We start from the raw sequence: 21,325 nt of genomic DNA, 5'->3' as shown, positions 1-21,325 counted from the left end.
CCATAAAAAACACACAAGACGAGCAGTGGAAACATGCTGATGTCAGCACGATGCCACCTGCTCCCTCCAGAAAGAGTCTGCTCTGACAGCTCCACCCACAGACTAACACAACACTCAATTTCTCCACCGAGCTAGTGATGATCAGCAAAAAAAAACATTCATTTTAGATGCAGAATACCGTATATCTTCCAGTTGTGTTCTGTCTTCAATAAATTCTAGCTCGAACAGGTGTTTGTTACCTTAGACGCTGTGCTCCTTTAAGACACCCCCCCCCCCACCCCCGGTGCGGCACAGAAGCTGTGTGTGTTTGTGTTGTAACGCAGTATAGTGATGGCCAGGCCTACTAAAAGCATATATAATCAATGTGCATCCATCTTTAAAGACGTTTGGATTATTTTTGAGGGAAAAATGTGATTTCTCTGGGATGACGTCATGAAGTAGACTGCAGCAGCATTGCAGCCACACACAGCAGCAGGTGGAGCTTCAGGAATCGAGTCGCTTTACTTCTGGGAAGGAACAAACTCACTAAGTAAAACTAATATTTCATAAATAATTTGTTTCTTAGTGGTCCAAATGTAATATATGATCATATATATACAGTAGATATAGTTCACTCTGAAAGGCTTAAGAAAACCATGGTACGGCCCCTTTAATGTGCGTTTAACTCACTGTGTTGTAGAGCTCCTCCAGGCGGGGGATAGTGAGGAAGTGATGGATGTTGACTCCATTTTCTATGAGTAGCCTCACAAAGTCCACTCTATCCAGAACCAGAGCATCCATCATGGCCTGCTCCAAGGAGTTTACCTGTCAGGCATCCCCACAGTGATGTCAGCAGAAGCTTAAGGGGGATGAGTGTTGCTCCGGTCACTTACCCAGCTCAGCAGCTCAAGTTTACGAGGATCTGTCTCTTCAGGCGGCTCAGGTTTGGCTTTCCCACCTTTTCCCTTCTTTCCCCGTGCTTTCCCTTTACATCCTGCAGCTGAGGGGCGGCGGGTTGCTGGGCTTTTTGGACGTTCAGTAGGTAAAGAGCTCACAGGCTGGGAAAGGTAACATCATGGATACACAGTGAGTAATGGAAGTGAAAAAGAGGCTCACACATAACAGTGTGACAAAACCTTCGTTATGAGGTCTCAGTTACACAATCATCACTATGACCTGAAAACAAACACATGCAAAAGGACTTCACTCACTGACACTATGGACTGACATATGTAAGAAAAAAACTCACAGGCCAGTGGAGCCCATACACGAAAATCTGACTGTGAGCAATGTCCACTCTGTTCCAAGCAAGAGCCAGACTCAGCTGGTCAGATGCAGAAGCATTTGTTCCTGCAGTCACAAACAGCTCACACTGTCAATTACTCAAACATGGAGCAACAACTATCTGAACATACAAAAGACTGTTGTTGTCAAAACGTTAATCAACAGAAATATAACACTATTGTTTATATTTTTTCATAAAGTGAGGGAAATAAGTATTTGGGAAAAAAAATGGTGATTTTGCAAGTTCTCTCTCACGGAAATCATGGAGGGTGTGACATGTTTCTGTTGGATGCATGTCCAGGTTGGGAGTTATAATCCAAAAAAACTCTGAAAATCACATTGTATGATTGTAAGATGGAGCAAAATTCAAATACTTATTTGCCTCACTGTACATATTTTTGGACCATAAAGTGCACCAGATTAAGGTCGTATTAGGCTAACCAAGACAGTCAGAAATTGTGGTTTGACTAAATTACCCACAATGCCTTGAGTGGCCAAAAAGCAGTGGGCAGTGGGTTAAATGTTGATGGGAAATTTTTGCTCTTCATTTTCTCATCTTTTCTGTGTAGTGATCGGCCTTTGCAGAGAGAGCGCAAAACGAAATATAAGTCTAACTTTATTGACACTAACTCAACATTAAGTTGTAAGACATACAATACAAGACAATTCTCTCACTTTTTCAGTCCAATATATTAAAGTACAGTACAAATCATTCCACCAGATTTCTGACAGCAGTGCCTGTGATATTCAAGCAATATATCAAGCAGTGCAGCTTCATATTGTAATGACCTTGCCCAGTGTAACACATGTAGTGGACATAATGCATTGTGGGAAGTAATGTTTGGCTGTTTTGTTCTGTTTTATGGTAATCAATGCTCTGCCTGTTTATGGTTAGATTGTTTTTTTTTTTTTTTTTTTTGCTCCAGAGGGGGTGATATTGGTTGTGTTGTTGGGGTTTGCACTACAAGTTAGTGGAGTAACATCACACTCCAGTACAGTGGTGTGTTTACACTTGTTTCTTAGGGAAAGCTCAATAAAAGCTTTGAACTATAGTGTTTGGAGTTCACTTCAGGCTTGCTTCACGTTGGGTGTCTGAAGTTCATGTGTTCACGGGACACATGGCCAGTCACAACAAATGCATTCTGATTCAGACTGTGGTTTAGCATAGCATCCTGTTTCCTGGTGTTGACAGACCTTGTGGTAGAATGTCTGCCCTGGACTGAAAAGTCAAATCAGGTGAGAGGCCGAATCAAATCAAAGACTAAAAATGGGACCCAGCGCCTCCCTGCATGGCACTCAGTATTGAGGAGTTGGATTAGGGGCTTAAAACGCCAAATGATTCCCAAGGGCGTCCATGTCTGCAGCTCACCACTCCCCCAAAGGTTTGGTCAAATGAGGAGAGCAAACGTCTCGCACCTCGGTGCGTGACAACTGATGTAATTTAAACAAATCGGACTTTAGATAAGGTGGCAGTAGCAAGCACCCTGCTAGCTAGCCTACTGGAGTTCCGTTCTATCCATCCTTTCAATCTATCCAGCCATGACAGTAGTTTAGTAAAGTGGTACTAATTTACTGGTTTTATGCATATACGAGTATGAAGCCTATTGGGACAACTGTATAGTAATATTGGGCTAAAAACAATTGAATTGAATAATAAAACATTTGTAAATATTGTTTAATGCTATATATGTTATATATGCTATATACCACAGAAAATATGTTCAAGGCAGTAAAAACAACCTTCACATATTTGATTCACTGATGTGTATGCTTTTTGAATTCAGGGAAGAGTTTGCCTTATGGTCCAAAAAAATCCAGTAAATGTTCTGACTGAAAATTTCTAAACCAGTTTTGCTAAAAGATGCCCAAAATTAGAGGACACAGAAATGAAAACTAAACATTGATACTGCATGATTTTTAAATGAACACTTCAATATTAAGTAAAAGACATTAGAAAACAACAATAATACAAGATTCTTACCCTTAAGCAGAGCAGTGAGTATAGACATTTCAATGTCCTGCTGCCCCTCCGAACCCATTCTGAAAACTGTGATCTGACCTCACAAACACACACATACACAACCACACACACACCCCCACACACACACAGAGAAGATAAATAAACCTAAAAAAAAATTCCACACAAACAAAGGACCTAGATGAGCTGATAATATGGCAGTATGTGTCACAAGTATATTTTAACCTTAACAAGGAAGCAAACTACACTGGACTAGACAGGTTAGACGATAGACGGTGGAACAGACCACATCTTGTGATCAACACAAGCAAACCGACCTGTGAACTTATGTTTCTGGAATAGTCTAAAGCTTTCAGTATCAGGCTCCTTTTTAGTGAAACCAACCCCATTTTCAAATTTACTACCTCTGTGATTGGCCTCCAAAAAAAAAGGAAAAGATTCTGGTTAATTGGGATTTATCACAATCCAAAAGTGTAATTATTTTAAATTTTTTTTTTATTGATTGACAGCACTACTTTAATTAATTATTTATTAATTTAATTAATTTGATTAATTATTAACTTGTGCTGCACCATTCTGTGGGGCAGAGCGGTCGACCTCTGATAGCAAGGTTGAAGGTTCAGTTCTTGTCTTGCCCGCCCATCTGCCAAAGTGTCCTTGGGTCCTCTGAACCCTTGTCACTCCTGGTGGTTCCAGGTTGGCAGCTAGAATGTGTGTGTGATGCGTGTACTGGGCTGTGACGCTACAGAAACACCTTTTTTGCCCAGAGGTTTCTCAGTGTCTAGATTAGCAAAGATAAAGGCATCAAGAGTTTAACAGAAAAAATACATTAAGAAATATTTTAATGGAATCGTCTTTTCTTATTCTAAAACCTGTTCAGCTTCACTGTACGGCACAAATCCCCATGGCAGTACACAAACGCACAGAATAGGACAAAATTGAGTGTTTATATTCATTTGTGATCTCAAATGGTTTGTTTCAGATTAGGAACCTGCATGCCGATTTTTTTTAATCCATTAACGGCCCAGCTGAGTGGAATGACTTCATTCTGCAGATGTTATGTGGTGGTGGCCGAGGATTGTGGGATTAAATTAAAGGACAGAACTGTCTTCAATAAATGCTTTAGTGTTTAGTCAGATATGAACAGAGTCATTATAATCGTGAGTATACCACACAGCCACAAAATGGAAAATCGATGTATTATGGCCTCAATAACTGGAATTCAAAACGGTTTGAACAACAATTAGAAGAGAATGAGAAGCTAACAAATGAACAAAGACTTAAAACATGTTCAAAACATTCTAAATATATATAATGTCTGTGTGTACTGTGTATATATATATACTGTGTATATTTCTATTTCTCTCCTCTTCATCCATCCATCTTCTTCCACTCATCCGGACCGGGTCGTGGGGGCAGCATTCTAAGCAAAGATGCCCAGACTTCCCTCTCCCTGGCCACTTCCTCCAGCTCCTCTGGGGGGACCCCGAGGCGTTCCCAGGCCAGCCGAGAGACATAGTCTCTCCAGCGTGTCCTGGGTCTTCCCCGGGGCCTCCGCCCAGTGGGACATGCCTGGAACACCTCTCCAGGGAGGCGTCCTGGAGGCACTCAATTCAGCCACTTGTAGTCCTGATCTCATTCCTTCACTCATGACCCAGAGCTCATGACCATAGGTGAGTACTGGAACAAAGATCGACCGGTAAATTGAGAGCTATGCTTTCTGGCTCAGCTCTCTTTTCACCACAACAGACCTGTGCACCGACAGCAAAATAGCGGACGCCGCTCCAATCCACCTTTCGATCTCACGCTCCGATCTTCCTTCACTCGTGAACAAGACCCCAAGATTTAAACTCCTCCACCTGAGGCAGGAGCACTCCACCCACCCAGAGAGGACAAACTACCTTTCTCCGGTCCAGAACCACGGCCTCAGACTTAGCGGTGCTGACCCTTATCCCAGCTGCTTCACACGCAGCTGCAAACCGCTCCAATTCATGCTGGAGGTCCTGGCTCGATGAAACCAAGAGAAATACATCATCTCCAATGAGCAGAGATGAAATCCTGTGGTCTCCAAACCAGATCCTCTCTGGACCCTGGCTGCAAATTCTGTCCATAAAGACTATGAACAGAACCAGTGATAAAGGGCAGCCCTGCTGGAGTCCAACATGCACCGTGAACAAGTCCAATTTACTGCTGGCTATGCAAACCAAGCTCCTGCTCTGGTCATACAGAGACCGGACAGCCCTTAGTAAGGCTCCCCGGACCCCATACTCCCAGAGCACCCTCCACAGGACACCACGGGGAACGCGGTCGAACGCCTTCTCCAAATCCACAAAACACATGTGGACTGGATGAGCGAACTCCCACGAACCCTCCAGCACCCTGAAGAGGGTGTAGAGCTGGTCCACTGTTCCACGACCAGGACGGAAACCGCACTGTTGTTCTTGAATCTGAGGTTCGACTATCGGACATACTCTTCTCTTCATCTTACTTGAATTTCATATAGTGTTTGAAGTATATATTTACAGTATAAGAAATCAGTATTTTGATTCCTCACTGATTTTAAAGGTTTGCCTAATTAAAAAAAAAAAAAACAGTCTTTCATCCTAACGAACGATTCATTTGAACTATGAGAATAGAAAATCAAGAAATCCACTTTAATTCATTTATATGCATACATTTGTATTTATTTGATGGATATAACTATTTGATCCCCTGGTAACCATTAAGAGATCTGGTTCACATAGACCGGTTAGACTCTCCTCATAAACCTGTCACCTGAACTGAAGTCACCTGTGTGAACTGATCACCTGTAGAAAAGACACCTGTCCACAGAATCAGACTCCAAACTCTCCAACATGGAAAGACTAAAGAGCTTTCAGTGGATTTAAGGGAGAAGATTGTAGACCTGCACAAGAACGGAATGGACTAGAACCATCAGCAACAAGCTGGGGGTTAAAGGTCACAACTGTTGGTGCTAATGTACCAAAATCCTAGAAAAAACAACGATGCTATAATTGTTTCCTCATTCTGACTTACCAAAGCCCTTTTCTTCATGCATTCCATCACCATGAGGAAGATCTGCTGAGCCTGGCTGCGGCTGTAGTTGAACGTTTTCTGGATGGTCACCAGCAGCTGGTCCTTAACACTCTCACTCACCAGCCTGTGGAGAACCAACAGATCAAAGATAATTCAGAAACCATCTCCAGGACCAAACCTTGGACCAGCAACAGTAAAATACACCTCACCCATCTTCCTCACTGTATCTATGAGCAAAGGAAATGATGTCAGAAGCCCGTCCACTGCCATCACAGACCACTACTGGGACTGGAGGCTCCTCTCTCAGACTCTCCAGGACGATCGAAATGATGTTTGGACCCCCCTCAAGGATCAAACACACCACAGGGACTCCTTGACCCAGACCTGTAGAGAGTCAATAGAGTGCTCGTGTGATACAACCATCACAGCACTAAGCAAAACACAACACATGAAGGAATAGCACTACAAACAATTTTTTTGTGTTGTTGTTTTTCTGCTGCTGCTTTTAGGGTGACCAGCAAATGGTTCACCTCCATCTATTCCTTTGCATCCTTTTCACTCACACCATCCATCCTCATGTCCTCCTTCTCTCCTTCCATGATTCTCCTCTTTAGTCTTCCTCTCTTTGCTGTAGCTCCAACCTCAATATCCTCTCTCCATCATCATCACTGTTCCTGGTCTCAGTGTGTCCAAACATCTCCATCTGCATCACTGTCTAAACCAGGAGTCTGCAACCTGAGGCTCCAGAGCCACATGCAGAGAGAGGCCTTGTGTGCTTTACCCCTCCTCCAAATCAGATTTCATAACCAAAATAAAATAATGGTTAAAGGTTTATGCAGATGCCAGAGCTGTTTGTCATGAAAATAAGCTTAAAGCACATATCTTCAGCTTCACAATGTTGTTTTTCTGTTCAGAAGCAAAGTTCTTAAAGTATACAACTGCAAGTAAATCTGCTGCAGCAGGAGGATCTTGTTTGACAGGGTCTTATTTTATTTTGAAAGGAACTTGTATAAAATTGTAACATTTATAATGAAATTCTTATAAATATACATATAAGCTACATTTTATAAATGAATGGCTCACACAAACATAACGTGGTGCAGTGGTAGGGCGGTCAACGCCTGATCGAAAGATTGCGAGTTCGATTCCCACCTTACCTGCCCATGTGTCGAAGTGTCCTTGGGCAAGACACTGAACCCCGAATTGCCTTTGGTGGGAGGTTGGCGCCAGTGTTCAGCAGCGGAGCCACCACCAGTATGTGAATGTGTGTGTGAATGGGTCTGTGACTGTGAAGCGCTTTGGGCCCTTGAAGGAGGGTAGAAAACGCTATCCAAGTATACACCATTTACCGTAAATAGAATGTATTTTTCCTTTCTTTCGCTTTATTCTGGTCAGTCAGAAACTGGACCAAAAGGCTTTTTTAGCGTTCTAGGCTGCAGAATCACAATCTAAACCAACAACACAGCTGCTTTCACTACAGTCTTGTATACCTTTCCTTTCATTCTTAATGACACTTTGGCCACACATCAAAGCTGAAACCTTCATCTACATGTTCCAGCTTTCTTGCACACATTTCGAACTTTCATCCCAATCTGTCGTTCTGGACTGTGGACCCTGAGAACTTGGAGTCTTCCACCTTCTTCACTTCTGTTTGCTTTAGTTTATCTGCACATCTCCCTCAAAAAAAGAACTAGAACTTTTCTACATTGCTCCTCATCTTCTCTCCCTCAAAGATCTTGAACCCTTGAGTTCTCTTATGGGGTCCAGAAGACCCCACTCTTATATTGATGTATGATCCCTCCCATGACAAAAGTGGACAAAGATGGACAGTATTTTTTGGACACTAGTGAAGATTAAAAAAATCCTTAAAAAAAAACTCCAGTGTGCCGTCTTGTGGGGTGCAGATGACCCCACTTTAATGTAATCATGCCTAGGATAGCACAAGGGATTCTCCAGTCCAGTCAGAACCTCTACTACTACGTCTCCTAAACTCTTCCATACCTCCACAGGTATGTTGTCAGGCTTTCCACGCTTCATTGTCTTCTGCCTCTCTTCCTCTTTATTCATCTTTGCTAATTTCTGCTCCACAACTACCTCCTCTACTCTTTGCTAGTATATTCCCTTTGCCACCTTTCACCTGGTCCCTGTTCTCCTGTGTTCTCTCCTGCCCTCTTTCTTAACAAACTCCTGAAATTCTTAGTTCCACCAACAAATCTCCTGATCTGCTTTCCTCATTCTAGATGAAACACCAAGGACCTTCCTCCCCGTCTCCCTGATCTCTTTAGCTGTTGCACTTCCGCCATCTCAAAGAAGCTCCTGATCTCCCAAAATCTGTTTCAACTTATCCCTGAAAGCCAAACAGCACTATTCTTTTTTCAGTTTCCATCACTTATTCCTCTTCATCTTCCTCACCTCCAGAGTTGCCCTCGCATCAGCATCCTATGAATCTTTCTCTAAGTCCTTCACTCATGTCTTTTCTTTTTGTCTGTCCACAGACACACCTTCCACTCTCCTCCTTCCACCAACAGTAGTCTAGTTTTCACAACTATTGTGTATGAAATTTGTCTTTTTGATTTGGGTAGTTCATTTGACTTTGGTTTAACATCAGACGTTCTTCCTGACACAACCCTTTGCATTTACCCAAACTTGGTAATGGGATATTAAAGCTCTGGATTGTTCCCTTTTGTGGTTGCATGTAGCATTTGAAAGCACAAAACTGGTAAATATCGAGAGCAAATCTGGTAAAACACCTCAAAGCAAGACAGAAGCTAAAAAAGATAATCAGCAAAAAACATTGTAGAATTGTACAGCCTGGAGCTATGCTGAGCAGAATTAAGTATAGATTAAAATATCCGACAGCACAAAGACCTGAGTCACTCTGCAAAGCGCTGGGACATCAGTAATCGCCAACTGAGAGCTTCCTAATCCTTTAAAAGCATTGTGCACAGGAAGACCTTAAAGCACAGCACTACTTTACTCTTTCACAGAGATCTCTTCTTCAGAGACCTTCAGGAAATCTGGAGTAAAAACAAAAGCTCCTCAACTTCTTCAATTTATTTTTGTCTGTAACATAAACTTGTGTGAAAATAAAAGCTAAAAAAATCTAAAACCCTTAGATTCAACATTTCTAAACATTTTGTCAAACTATAACAATTTCTTCAGAATATAAGTATTGAAAGTTCATTATCTACCAATCAAAAATCAATTCTTAGTTCTGTTTGCTTGTATTTTTCTGTCTCAAGTGCATTTCTTTATCTCAAACGCAAAATCAGTTTTTGAGCACAACATTTTTAAAGCTCAAACCAGGGAGAGCCAGGTTTGGAGTAATGGGATAAAAATCCCTTCATATGCGTCTGAATGACAGCTGGTTCTGTGATGTTTCCGTCTCTGTGATCCCGTCTGAAGACTTACGGTATGGCATGAACCCAACAAGGACAAGAATAAAAACATGAAAAAAATTCAAAGGCCTTTTAAGATTATTATTATCCTTGTGAAAATAAGACAAATGTAAAAGTCAGGAGGTGACTGCAGCTGCTCCCCCATCTCTGCCCACCACCCAGCCCCAGAGGGTCGGTGTGGCAAATCCTACAAGCTGATTGAGTCACTGAACACGTCACATGTCCAAAAATGAGTCCCTGATAGGTGCAACTGTCACGGAAATTATACATTTACTTATGTTTCATCCTCTGAGTCTTGTTTTCTTATTGTCAGAACACCCTGACCACAATGTGTAAACATTTTGATTTCATTAGAACATCTTGTCCACATTAGATATGGCATTTACATTCCCATCTTAAGCTCCTGATTAACAGCTGATTGTATGACTGTATAAAATGTGAGCGTCCTTCATCACAGATCAGAGCTCTGCAGACCTCTCCTCCATGCTCGCCAGCGTGTACTTTTCTCTGCTCTAGTTTAATAAACATTCTTGAAAACGTTTGACAATATTTCTTCATTTCATTGGATCAACAAATATTCCACCACACAACGCAGCGACCTCACCACTGTTCAGATATTTGGACTCTGTCTGCTGCTGCGTGACGATACAACGCGCCATTTGCTCAAATCGTGCCGCAGGACCCAGATGGCGTCCATACCATCCACTTAACATTGAAAGTGGTTGCCCCTGAAGAGCAAATGGTGTTTGGTATGAACGCAGCTTTAGGCCTTTATATATTTGGGGTTTCTAAGGGGTTGCTTTACCAAATCAAGCAGTTGATGCAGCAACTCCAGGAAACCGCCTGGCGCCACTCCTGATGGCCACCAATGTCCCCTGACCTGAACCCCATAGAGCAGTAATCCCCAACCTTTTTCAGGCCACCGACCGGTTTAAATTAGACTAAATTTTCACGGAGTGATCCAAATGGGGATGAATTTGGCATTTTTAAGCTAGGGGTTTCAAAAAATCTATTTTCACAATAAAATGCTACTACAATAAATTTGTTTAAAAAAAGTAAAAAACTTATCAAAGGATTTTTTTAAATAAAGTATGAAACTTTTAAGTCCTATATGATTCATATACATGTAAAACAAAGAATTAGGTCATGTACATTTTTATGTTTTTTGTATTTTTTTTTTAAATGGGCAATGATGTTACTATCTGCATGTGAGCCAGAGTAGAGTCTGTCACCGCGTATTAGACAGAGCTGATTCTGCTACATGAGATCAACTGTCTCAGTAATTCGGTATGAGGAGGAAGACTCCTTGTTCTGTCTGTAAACAGCACTTATTTAGTTTGCTCACTGGCTCTTTTCTCGCTGAAGAAACTTTCCAAATGTTTTATTGTTTGTTTTTTGTTAGCTTTGTCTACTAACTTAAGCTACGGTCACATATAAAACCACCACCGCACAATGGGGAGGCATTGGCAGAATCTTCACAATCGGCTGCTACCGCTCGATTTTTCTGAAAATCACTGGCGTGGTCATGAAAGCAGACGGTGGCAGTCCGACCATCTGGTAGACCGTTAGATATATATCAAAAATGTTCTGCAAGATTTCTACATATAGAGGTCTCCTACAGATCTACTTGAAGTCATCTAATCTTGCGATATTTTCAGATGTCTATTACCTTATGCTCTCCTTAGCTTGTTTACATTAAAAGTGGGGTCATCTGGACCCCACAAGACAGTGCGATGAACTTTTTCTATCATTGATTTTTGACATTCACTAATGTCCATGGCAGACATAAAATCCTGTCCACATTTGTCCACATTTGTCATGGAAGGAATCACATATCAATATATGGGTGTAGTCATCTGGACCCAAAGAGAGCGGAAGGGTTAAATAACTTTTTAAAAACATTTACTATTAAAAATAAAAATACTCCAATTTACATCCACTCAATGTCAGAACCCAGTGGATCACTTTGGATCACAGGTTTGCTGGTACTAACCCAGCAACTGTCAAAGGTGGAGTACACCCTGATCAGGTCACCCTTTCGTCACAGGGCCACACAAACACACAGGAGTTAACCTATGAAGTAATTTATTGAACTGTAGGAGGAAGCAAGAGAAAACCCACACATCTAGAGGAAGAACATGCAGCCTTCACACAGAATGGTCCCAGCTGGGATTTGAACCAGGTTCTCATTGTTGTAAGGTTAAGAATTACCCACTATTCCACAGTGCAGCCTTATGGTTCACACAAAACTAGTAATGCCAAAGTTCTACATTCTAGAAGAAGAAAACATTTCTACTGAAAAGTACCTTGGGTTAAAGGGCTCAAAAACTTGCATCAAAACAACAATCCAACAAATATTTCTGTTTAAATATTGAACTAGTCATATACTGAACAAAATGACAGTAAAAATTTTGATCTATTTATCAGAGTGAATGATTATTAGAATGATCTTAAAGCATATTTTCCACAGCAGTGTCTAGTTGCTGTTCAGAGGCAATGTTCTTAAAGTATAGTTTATTTACATGTACAGATTCAAAATGTTGTCATGTTTATATTTGATGATATATTTGAGCCAGACTACTGAGTGCCCACTCAAACCAGTGTGGACAAACCCACCTGGGGTCCACCAATTCAGCCCACAAATAAACCGTATGGGCCCACATTGAACTGTTGTGACGAAGAGGCTGAGACGTTTGGATCCAGATGCAACAAGGTTTTAATGATGAGGAGGAGCAGGTAAACACCAGGCAAGGCGTAGTCAGGAAACAGGCAAGGGTCAGAGCAAGGAGCGAGACCGGAAGATGAATAAACAGGCAGGGGTCAAACACAGAGAGGCAAACAGAGTATAAACGCTCAGATTGAATGTACCAGGGAAACAATTCAAGACTTCGCATGGAGCAGAGTGGTGAACAGGGTTAAATACAGTTTGGTGATTAACTTGAATGGGAAACAGCTGGTGAAGGCAGGAGTGGCAGGCAGATGCATTATGGGACATAATCAGTACTCTGGTGATGGCTTCCTCTGGTGGTCAGAGGAAGTCACTGCTGGTTGAGCCCTGACAACTGTTCGCTGGGTGTAGTCATACACACCTGAAAATAGGCTTTTATTTTCAGCTTTTCCTATTCTGCTCTTGTCTCACCAACAGTGAGCAGGGTTAGGGGATTGACAAACAGATGCTTCAGGTAACAGGTTTTCCTTTAACAAGTTGGGGACTGTGTGTGTGCGTACCTATGGGTTGGTTGTGTTTTTGTCACATAACTCACGTGTGTTGATCTTTTGCAGGGCAATGTGCTTCTCAAGCTGCCGGCGGAGGCGAACCTCAGCTCCATACTTGCCGGTGGTCCCATTGTCAGACAGAATGAAGTGGGAGTGGCTGCTGTTCAGGACCGAGAGCTTGCTAAGAGGGTTGGACATTGTCTGATAGGGCCGCGTCACCTAAAACAACAGCATGAGGGTCAAAGGTAGGAGGACACAGTTTATGCTTAGAAGCACAGGTGAAGTGCTTAATGACAGAAGTAGCTAAGCTGTCATGTCTGAGATAGTGACATTTCTTGCTGAAAGAAAACAAAAAAAGCACACAGCAGTTAACTGTTACACACATTACAGGTTAACGTTTATCTGGGGCTAAACAAAAAGAGCAAAATTCTGAACCAGATGCTGCAACTCCCTCAACGCGCTCCTCTAAATTCCACTCTCACTGGTAAAACATGCTGTTTGTGAGGCAGAAAAAGGTGGATGACTTTAGGTTCTTATGGTCAGAGTGTGGTAGAGTTTTTGGCTCTTGTCCCTGATGGTTCTTGGTGTTGGCTTTCCTTCTGCACCTGCACTCTATGTTTGTTGTTTGGTTAGGTGGAGTAGAAATGTTAATGTTGAACATTAGATCAGCATCAGTCAAACGACTGGCAGTTGCTATCAATTTTCAATGGTAAAAAGCCAGGATTTGAGGAAAATTGAGTGGATGAAGGGATGAGTGGATAGATACACTATTTTGTTTGATCCTCAGAAAATCTTGAGCTTCAGCTCTGGCATAAAGAAAAAAATAAATGCCCTTCGAGAGGGCAGTATGAGAATGAGCTGAGAGACAAACATCCTATTATGCCAGACATCTTAAACTTTATAGGGTACTCTTCTCCACCAATGTCTGCTGACTGAAAATCAGAACAAACCACCCAGTCTGCCTTCCTCATGATCCCTTTCAACCATCAAAACTCCTCTTTCTTTGTACAGAATATCACACCACAGAACCATCATTTTAAAACCACCACAAAGCACCAACTTATTTCAGGTTTTCAGGAATCTTTCTAAAGTGTGACAAAGTAAAGTAAACTACAATTCCCATCAGCAGACGTCCCAACACTTGATCTCCTATAGGAATTTACATTTAGAGATCTAAATTATGGAAAGTGCAACACATCAACCAACTTTGAAGCCCAATCCAGGTTAGTCTGGTTGAACCTGAGTTGTCTTACATCTTTCCCAATCAAATCTTCCTTGTTTTCAACTATGCCCCATGGTGCAATGCCAATGGCGAAGACTTTGCCTCTAGACTTTGATGAGTGGTCCTTCAGAGCATCTCCAACATGGCGGATGACTCCTAAAGCAGAAAAAGACAAATTTAAAGTCTCAATTTTGAAGGAAGTTTTTTTTTCAGAAGCTTTTATTATTTCATACTCCACAGTTTATGGTAAAAGAGTTGCAGCTTCATTCATTTCTGAGACATTTCAGTTCACAAAGATTACTTCATGATTTTTTTGGACAAAAGAAACTTCTTCAGAGCACACATATCAAATCACATAAATATGTGTCTGAAGAGGAAGCCATCCATGAAACACGTATTAAGTTTGGGTCGTTGCTCTACCTGTGGTGACCCCTCCAGTGAAGATCCAGGCTCCAGTTGTAACAGCAGCTTTAATCAGCCCTTTTCCAAACACCTGCTTCAGTTTAGGAGGCAGGTCAAAGTTCTGCAGGCCTCCGTGGACAGAAATGAGCAGCGTAGGGAGCTCCAGCTGCCATTCCTTCACCATCAGGTGGAGCAGGGAGTCGGGCTTGGTGTCAAAGGAGACCCGGATGTACTGCAGGATGGAAGAAGTCCCTTTAGTCCAAATATTGAAAAATAAAATAAAGTTTAGTTTTTCTGTTACCATGGCTTTGTTGACATGTCCACCTCCCTGGAACTCCAAAACCCCAAAAGCATCAGTGGGAGAAGTCTGTGTGTGTTTGAGGGCACTCCATCTCTCTGTAGGTTGGGACTCCAGCAGAACCTGGGGAGTTGCATCCTCTTTGGCAATAGCAGAGTGCTGCACCACCAGCTGACCACAACTACACCTGAGCCACCACAAGAGCATAAAAAGTTGAGGTCAGTCTGGACTGAGCGGAGCTGAGGGGTGGAAGTTTTCAGCTTTTGTCTCATTTCAAACTTCAAGTCAACTTTGCTTCATTGAATGTTTCTCTCTTTGGAGTTTGTGCTAGTTACCAGGTAACAAAGTTGTTGATAAACTTGTTTACTTTTTGAAATCTTTGAAATCCCGATTTGATGATTTGATTAAGTTGTACTTGTTTTAATTCATGTTTTCAGAACAAAGTCAAATTCCATGCCCAGGGTTTGGGCCGGCGAGTCTCTCGCCTTTGACTGCCACCCAAACCACATTGCACTGGCCCCTTCAGAGCTCTCCTGCAGGTGGTGGGCCCACTGAAGAGTAATCTCACGTTGTTCCTTAAGGTTGGACCCGACTGGGGCCTGTGGGAGGAGCTCCGGCCACCACGCGCCCGCCTGCGAGCCCCAACCCCAGGCCTGGCTCCAGGGTAGAGCCCTGGTGACGGCAATCTGGACGATGTAGCTTGATCTTTAGTGTAGCTGCTCATGAAGGGGTTCTGAACCTCTTTGTCTGGCTCGTCACCCAAGACCTGTCTGCCATGGGAGACCCTACCAGGGGGCAGAAACCCCCCACAGCATAGCTCCTGAGATACCTCAAGCACTTAAGCCCCTCCACCACGTTAAGGTGGCGGTTCAAGTAGGTTAAAGTACATTAATTTCTTCTTCATAATTGGTTGGCACTAATGTGTTTTGAAAAGGACACCATCCATATGTCACTACCAGGTTTGAGTCACTGATTGGTCAGCTGTTTGGCATTCAAGCTGAATGCTCTGAAAAACTCTGAAAAACATGCGTAGCGATGTGTAACTGTGAGGGTTTTGAAGACAGAAGCCTGAAACGTGGATTTGGACTGGCATTCACATAAACTCTTCATTGAAAAACTGGCCACTTGAACGTGAGTTGCTGGTCTGAATGTCTGCTTTGAGATGAAGCTGTTTTTAATCTGAGCTGCAGTTCTGTTTTCAGACTGTAGAGGTACCTGCTGCTGTCCTTGCTGGGAACAATCTGGATGCATTCTCTCTTCAAGAAGGTTCTTTCCACCCACGCTCTGTGGACCTGAAGGAGGAAGATCAAACATCTCTTAGATCCATTCATCTAACTTTATTTTATCAGTTCACAGTTTTTTAATGCATCATGCAAGGAAAAATCAAACCAAGTAAAAATAGCACAAATATTACATTCTAACTCCAATAATTGTGTGATTGTTTAGTCAGCATTCATACTATAGTGATTCTCCTGTTCCTTCCCAAATGTTTTTCAGCGCGTAAAAACTCAATCACACTTTTCACTTGAAATGTTCAGCTTGTTCAGGACATTGTAGCTTGTATTTTTTTGTATTTATAAACTTCATCCATCCATCCATCCATCCATCTTCTTGTCTGCTTCTTCCCTTTCGGGGTCGTGGGGTGCCGGAGCCTAACCCGGCTACTGATGGGCGAAGGCGGGATACACCCTGGACAGGTCTCCAGTCTGTTGCAGGGCTATAAACTTCATAGTTTTTGAAATACTGAGTAAAATATCCCCCATAGGAAATTAATGAGAAAGTCTTCAAATTTCAAAATTTGATTTAGATTAGCAACAAGCCTTAAAATATTTTCATGGGCTATGTTTTGAATTTATCATGTAATGTTCAGAAAATTTGGAGCTAATATTTCAGCAACAGGCTAACATTTTGAGCTAATTTAGATTACTGAGGAATTTTAGGCTATTATGGAGTTTAGCTAGTATTCAAGCAATGTGCTAGCTTTTTTGGCTAATTCGGCATCTACTGAAGTTTTCAGGCTAATTTAGAGTGTAGCTCATATTTAAACGACACACCAAATATTTTGGAGAAATGTGCACGGATAAGTAATTTTTAAGCAATTTTACTACACATTTTTCAGAAATTTAGGTTAACTTCAGCGCTCTTTCATAGCTATTTTTCGAAATTTCCAGTCTTTTAGCAAATTTAACATTTTGCAAATAGTTTTTGCATCTTCAGTGATTATGTTCAGCAAAGAGCATTCACATTTTGAGCCAGACTGCAGTTCAGACGAGGAAAACAAAGACATTCATGGATCTATTTGTCTGCATCAGAGAGCGTGTGATCTGCTTACTGTAACACTTAAGTCACTGCAACAGCCTGCACCAGCTCAGCAAATGCTAGAAACTTCAGAGACTGTTCACACCATCCTCATTTTGATTCCACTGCTGTGCACAATGACAGAACTCTGTTAAATCCCAGTTGATGGAGTTGAATCCATTTAACTCCATCACCTGAGTGAGTGAGTGAGTGAGTGAGTGTGTGTTTGCACATTTTTGAGTGTAAGTGTGTGCACATGCATGCTTGTGCGTCTTCACGTGTCACAGTGTATACTATACATGTGTTTGTGTGTGCGCTGTGCAAGGGTATTTTTCTGAGTGTTCAATGTCTGTGTACACACGTGTGCTCACATGTGTGAGTATGTGTGTCTCAAGCTCCCACTGAGTGTTTGTGCATGTTGGTTGGTGCATGGGTTTAGATACGTGCACAAGTCTATGTGAATGTGTGTAATTGTGAGGACAGAATTAGAGAAAATGCTGCACTCTGGATAATGGAGGATTAATGTTTGAGCAGCTCATGAGCCTCCGTGTCATTGTCTCTTTAAAGAGCGAATCATCCTCATCATTACTGCTTCCTCCTTCTCTGTCTACTCACAGGCACTCTCAGGCTGTCCCCCTACGCTCAGCTCAGTGGAGTGACTTTCACCTCTGTTCTGTCTCAGGGTCTTCACCGGCCCATTTCCGTTTTTAATTGCATAAAAGAATCACTTAAAATAAATTCATTCCATCAAGGCTTTCTGACTTCTCTGGTCGAAATTATTTCCTTTTTGGTGTTAGGGTCGGTTCTGACCCAGTTATGTAAACTAACTTTACAGTATTCCCCTCTTATTCGCGGGGGTCAACTTATCTGACTTTTTGTGACGAACTGGAAGAATCAAGTGACTGAAAAAAATCTGTAAAAGAAAAGCGAATACGCAGGGGAACACCATAAAAGGCAATAATTAGATTAATTAAATTAAAATCATTAGTGTATTTCAGCCAACACACTGACTGCCACCTCCTCTCCCAGTCACTTGAGCTTCACAGGACGCTCATTTGTCTGATAAAGTTACAAAAGAGCAAAATAAACCAACTTGGTCAGACACAAACCTTTCTCTGATTTAGCTTTAGAATGCTTTTGGAAGACTCAAGTGATTTTTATTGCTTTCATTTATTTGTTTGTGTTCCAATGTGTTTGGATTAAAGTTATATTGCTGACAAATACACACACACACACACACACACACACACACATAAATATATATATATATATATATATATATTTATATATATATATGTATATATATTAGGGATGCAATAATATTAAATATAAAACCGAACCATTGGATACGCGTTCCACGGTTTGGTACGGCATTTTTCATGATACCCATTTAATTTATTCAGCCTTAAAGCAAAGCTTTGGGGACTTTCATGCTTCTGAACCTTAAAAGGAGTTGATGCCAACCCTAACAAAAGAGGACAGTTAAAAAAAAAGAGATTTTAGAAAATATTTATTTTTACATTTACTAAATTACATATGAGCATCTCGTTTTTCAGAAAATATGCATCAAGTTGTAAACCTCTGATGATCTTGATCTGATAATATGTTCATGGAAAGAGTGTGGAGGGAGAGCAGTCCAACCACAGATTGCTGCATTCAAACTTATAAGAATACAGATGTACTCCAATCCCGGTAGCTCTGCAGGACGAGGTGGTCTTTCTTTTCAGCACTCTAAAATCATTGGCTTACCTCCTTTGATCCAGAAGATGTTCTACGTTTGATGGAAGAGTCTTTGATAGATCCGTTTGTTCCTCTCCTTCCTCTGTTGTCCATAATGAAGATCAGCTTTCCTCTTGCTTTATTCTTTCATCTCTACTGTCTCTTTTGACTTTCCTCGTCTTTGTTTCTGTCTTAGTGATGGTTTTCTTTTCTCTTCAACCCCTCGTCTGTCTCTTTTGCATTGTCCCTCATTCCCTCTTCCTTGTCCTTAGTTTTTTGGTCCCTCATTTGCCCTGAAATCTCCAGCAGCTGTCCTCTGTAGTCTGTTCAGTCTGTTGAGTGTGGGAGTAGACACCACCCTTTCAGTTGTAATCAGGATTAGTGGATGCAGGGAGAATGGAGGGCGGTGGTCTTTAATGGCTGCAGATTTAACAAATGCTGATTGAAGGTAAATCTTCTTTGTGAGGCTTTTTGCATCCAGCAGAGTCACACAGATTCTATCTCTTGTCAGGTTCAAATCCAGTCACCTTCTTCTGATGATGTTTGGAACACAGCACCACCTGCTGGCGACATTTGTAGGGAAAGCTTTGCTAAAAAGAAGACTTTGCTATCAACCAGCTGCAATCTTGATGAGGCATCACAGCAAACTTTAAAGATCTGCATGAGTCTTCTTCAGCTGCTGGCCACCAGAAACAACAAAAGCCGACAACTTAAACAAATCTGTCAGACATTATCCTGACAATTTACAGTGACATGATGTGCAAGGTAACATGGCCAAAGAAACGTTGGTCCATGATGGTGTCTCTTACTGGATTTTTGGCAACAAAAGGAAAATTCGTTGATGTTTTTGGAGTGTCCAAACTGTAATGTTTCAAATCCAATAACAAGCACCAAACTCGGCATGTTTATTCTTCTTGGACCACATATTAATAAATAAAAAAATAAATAAAACCTTAGCCACTTAAAATTTCCACCATTTTCCAAGACGACTGCCATTTCTGACATAAGAAACACATGTATTCCCACAGAATTGAACACTTTTGACTGATTTACATGATTTTTGTATTGAATTCTATATTTCTGATCAGAGAATTCAAATTAACAGCTTCTATTTTTTAGGGCTTTTTAATACAATGTCTAACCAAAAAGGTGAAAAGATGCACCTAGAATACAACATTGTAGCAACATGATTATTACATGCAAGTGGAGTGATTAAATCAGGAGTTCAAGCGCCTTCCTTTGAACCTACTGCAGCCAGCATCAGGAAGACTGGAGCTGGTTCCTGGTCTAGGCAGATAATGCTCAGAACTCCCTAACAAAGGTGGCCACAGGGCTCTCACCCGTCCAGTACGTATTTGGAGTTCAACCCACATCATTTCCCTGGTCAGGGGAGCCCTCAGCACTGCCTGTGGTGGATGAGTGGTTCCACCATTGTGAAGACGCATGGGGGGCGGCCCATGTGCAACTCTGACATGCCATTTGCAGGTCCTGAGAGCAAGTCGACCAGCGCCACCACAACAGTCCCAGCATGGCACCCTGTCAATGGGTCTGGCTCTACACCCGTGACATCAGGCTGAGGCTACTCTTTAAGACCTGAGCTGCCCTTTGATATGCCTGTTTTATTTATCTGACAGAGAAATAAAAGTTAAGAAAATAACTACTGTGGTATTAAAACCGAAAATGTGATGTCTTTGTTACACCCCCGAAACCAGGGGAGAAAGAATCACGAGAGTGATTTCTGCTGTTCCTCATGCAGGTGTTTATTGCAATGAGGAGGAACGGCGCAACTCCCCCTAGTGGCGGGTGAAGTCATAACCAATCGATCCCAGAACAATCTCCCAGACAAATCAATCGATTAGGAATGAAAAAAAAACATTTAACATTTTAACGAACTTAACAAAAATATAAAAAACCTTGTCTGTGTAACACCGATGAATTTCTGAAGTGCTCTCATAATCTCTTGGACTGTTTTAACGCTTCAGTACTGGTGGTCCAATGCCAGGGGGCGTTTTAAGAGACGCTCCTAAACCTTCCAGCAAGCAGAACGTTTTCTCCTCACATTCGCGACCACGGTGAGACAAAGCGAGACGACACCGGAGGAGAAGTGATCTTACTGAAAAGATACTGCTGCACATAATTCAGCACCTGTTCCGGATACTTGTTGATTGTTCAGGATTTTCAAAAAGTCCGATTTTGAAGATACCGTGGTGAGTTGCAAGTTTAGTTTTGATGTTTGAATGGGCTTAGCACTCGAACAAGCTAAAGTGCTAGCTTGTGGAGCGGGGGAAAGTAGATGTTTGCTGTAATATTTGTTTTATTTAATTTAACAGAAATACCATTTAAGAAAGCGGGATTGTTTTTATTAATTTTGAAAAGTATGTGTGTCCGATATTATTTTAGAATGAATGTAAAAAGGATAGCTCGAGTCGGCTAACTGCCTCGCACGTGTGTGCAGGGCTCTTTTCAATCGCGCCGCTGGAGTTTTTTCCCCCCTA

At 41.8% G+C, this 21,325-nt stretch overlaps 1 protein-coding gene across 1 annotated transcript in view; it reads right to left on the bottom strand.

Moving 5' to 3' along the window:
• LOC112138620 (transient receptor potential cation channel subfamily M member 1) overlaps positions 1-16,186 on the bottom strand; it is a 44,186-nt gene extending 28,000 nt beyond the window's left edge. Inside the window, exons 1-11 of the mRNA XM_036210709.1 lie at positions 16,029-16,186; positions 14,817-15,000; positions 14,534-14,747; positions 14,145-14,269; positions 12,939-13,110; positions 6,487-6,661; positions 6,278-6,401; positions 3,245-3,317; positions 1,229-1,329; positions 873-1,037; positions 670-804 (exon numbers count right to left, since the gene is read on the bottom strand). Coding sequence (XP_036066602.1) covers positions 670-804; positions 873-1,037; positions 1,229-1,329; positions 3,245-3,317; positions 6,278-6,401; positions 6,487-6,661; positions 12,939-13,110; positions 14,145-14,269; positions 14,534-14,747; positions 14,817-15,000; positions 16,029-16,144 — 1,584 coding nt within the window. The 5' untranslated portion in view covers positions 16,145-16,186. The remainder of the gene's footprint in view (positions 1-669; positions 805-872; positions 1,038-1,228; positions 1,330-3,244; positions 3,318-6,277; positions 6,402-6,486; positions 6,662-12,938; positions 13,111-14,144; positions 14,270-14,533; positions 14,748-14,816; positions 15,001-16,028) is intronic.
• Positions 16,187-21,325: the final 5,139 nt, after the last annotated feature.

Source organism: Oryzias melastigma, unplaced genomic scaffold (genome assembly GCF_002922805.2).
Source record: "Oryzias melastigma strain HK-1 unplaced genomic scaffold, ASM292280v2 sc00184, whole genome shotgun sequence".
Classification (NCBI taxonomy): domain Eukaryota; kingdom Metazoa; phylum Chordata; class Actinopteri; order Beloniformes; family Adrianichthyidae; genus Oryzias; species Oryzias melastigma.
This window is presented reverse-complemented; position numbering and strand designations above follow the sequence as displayed.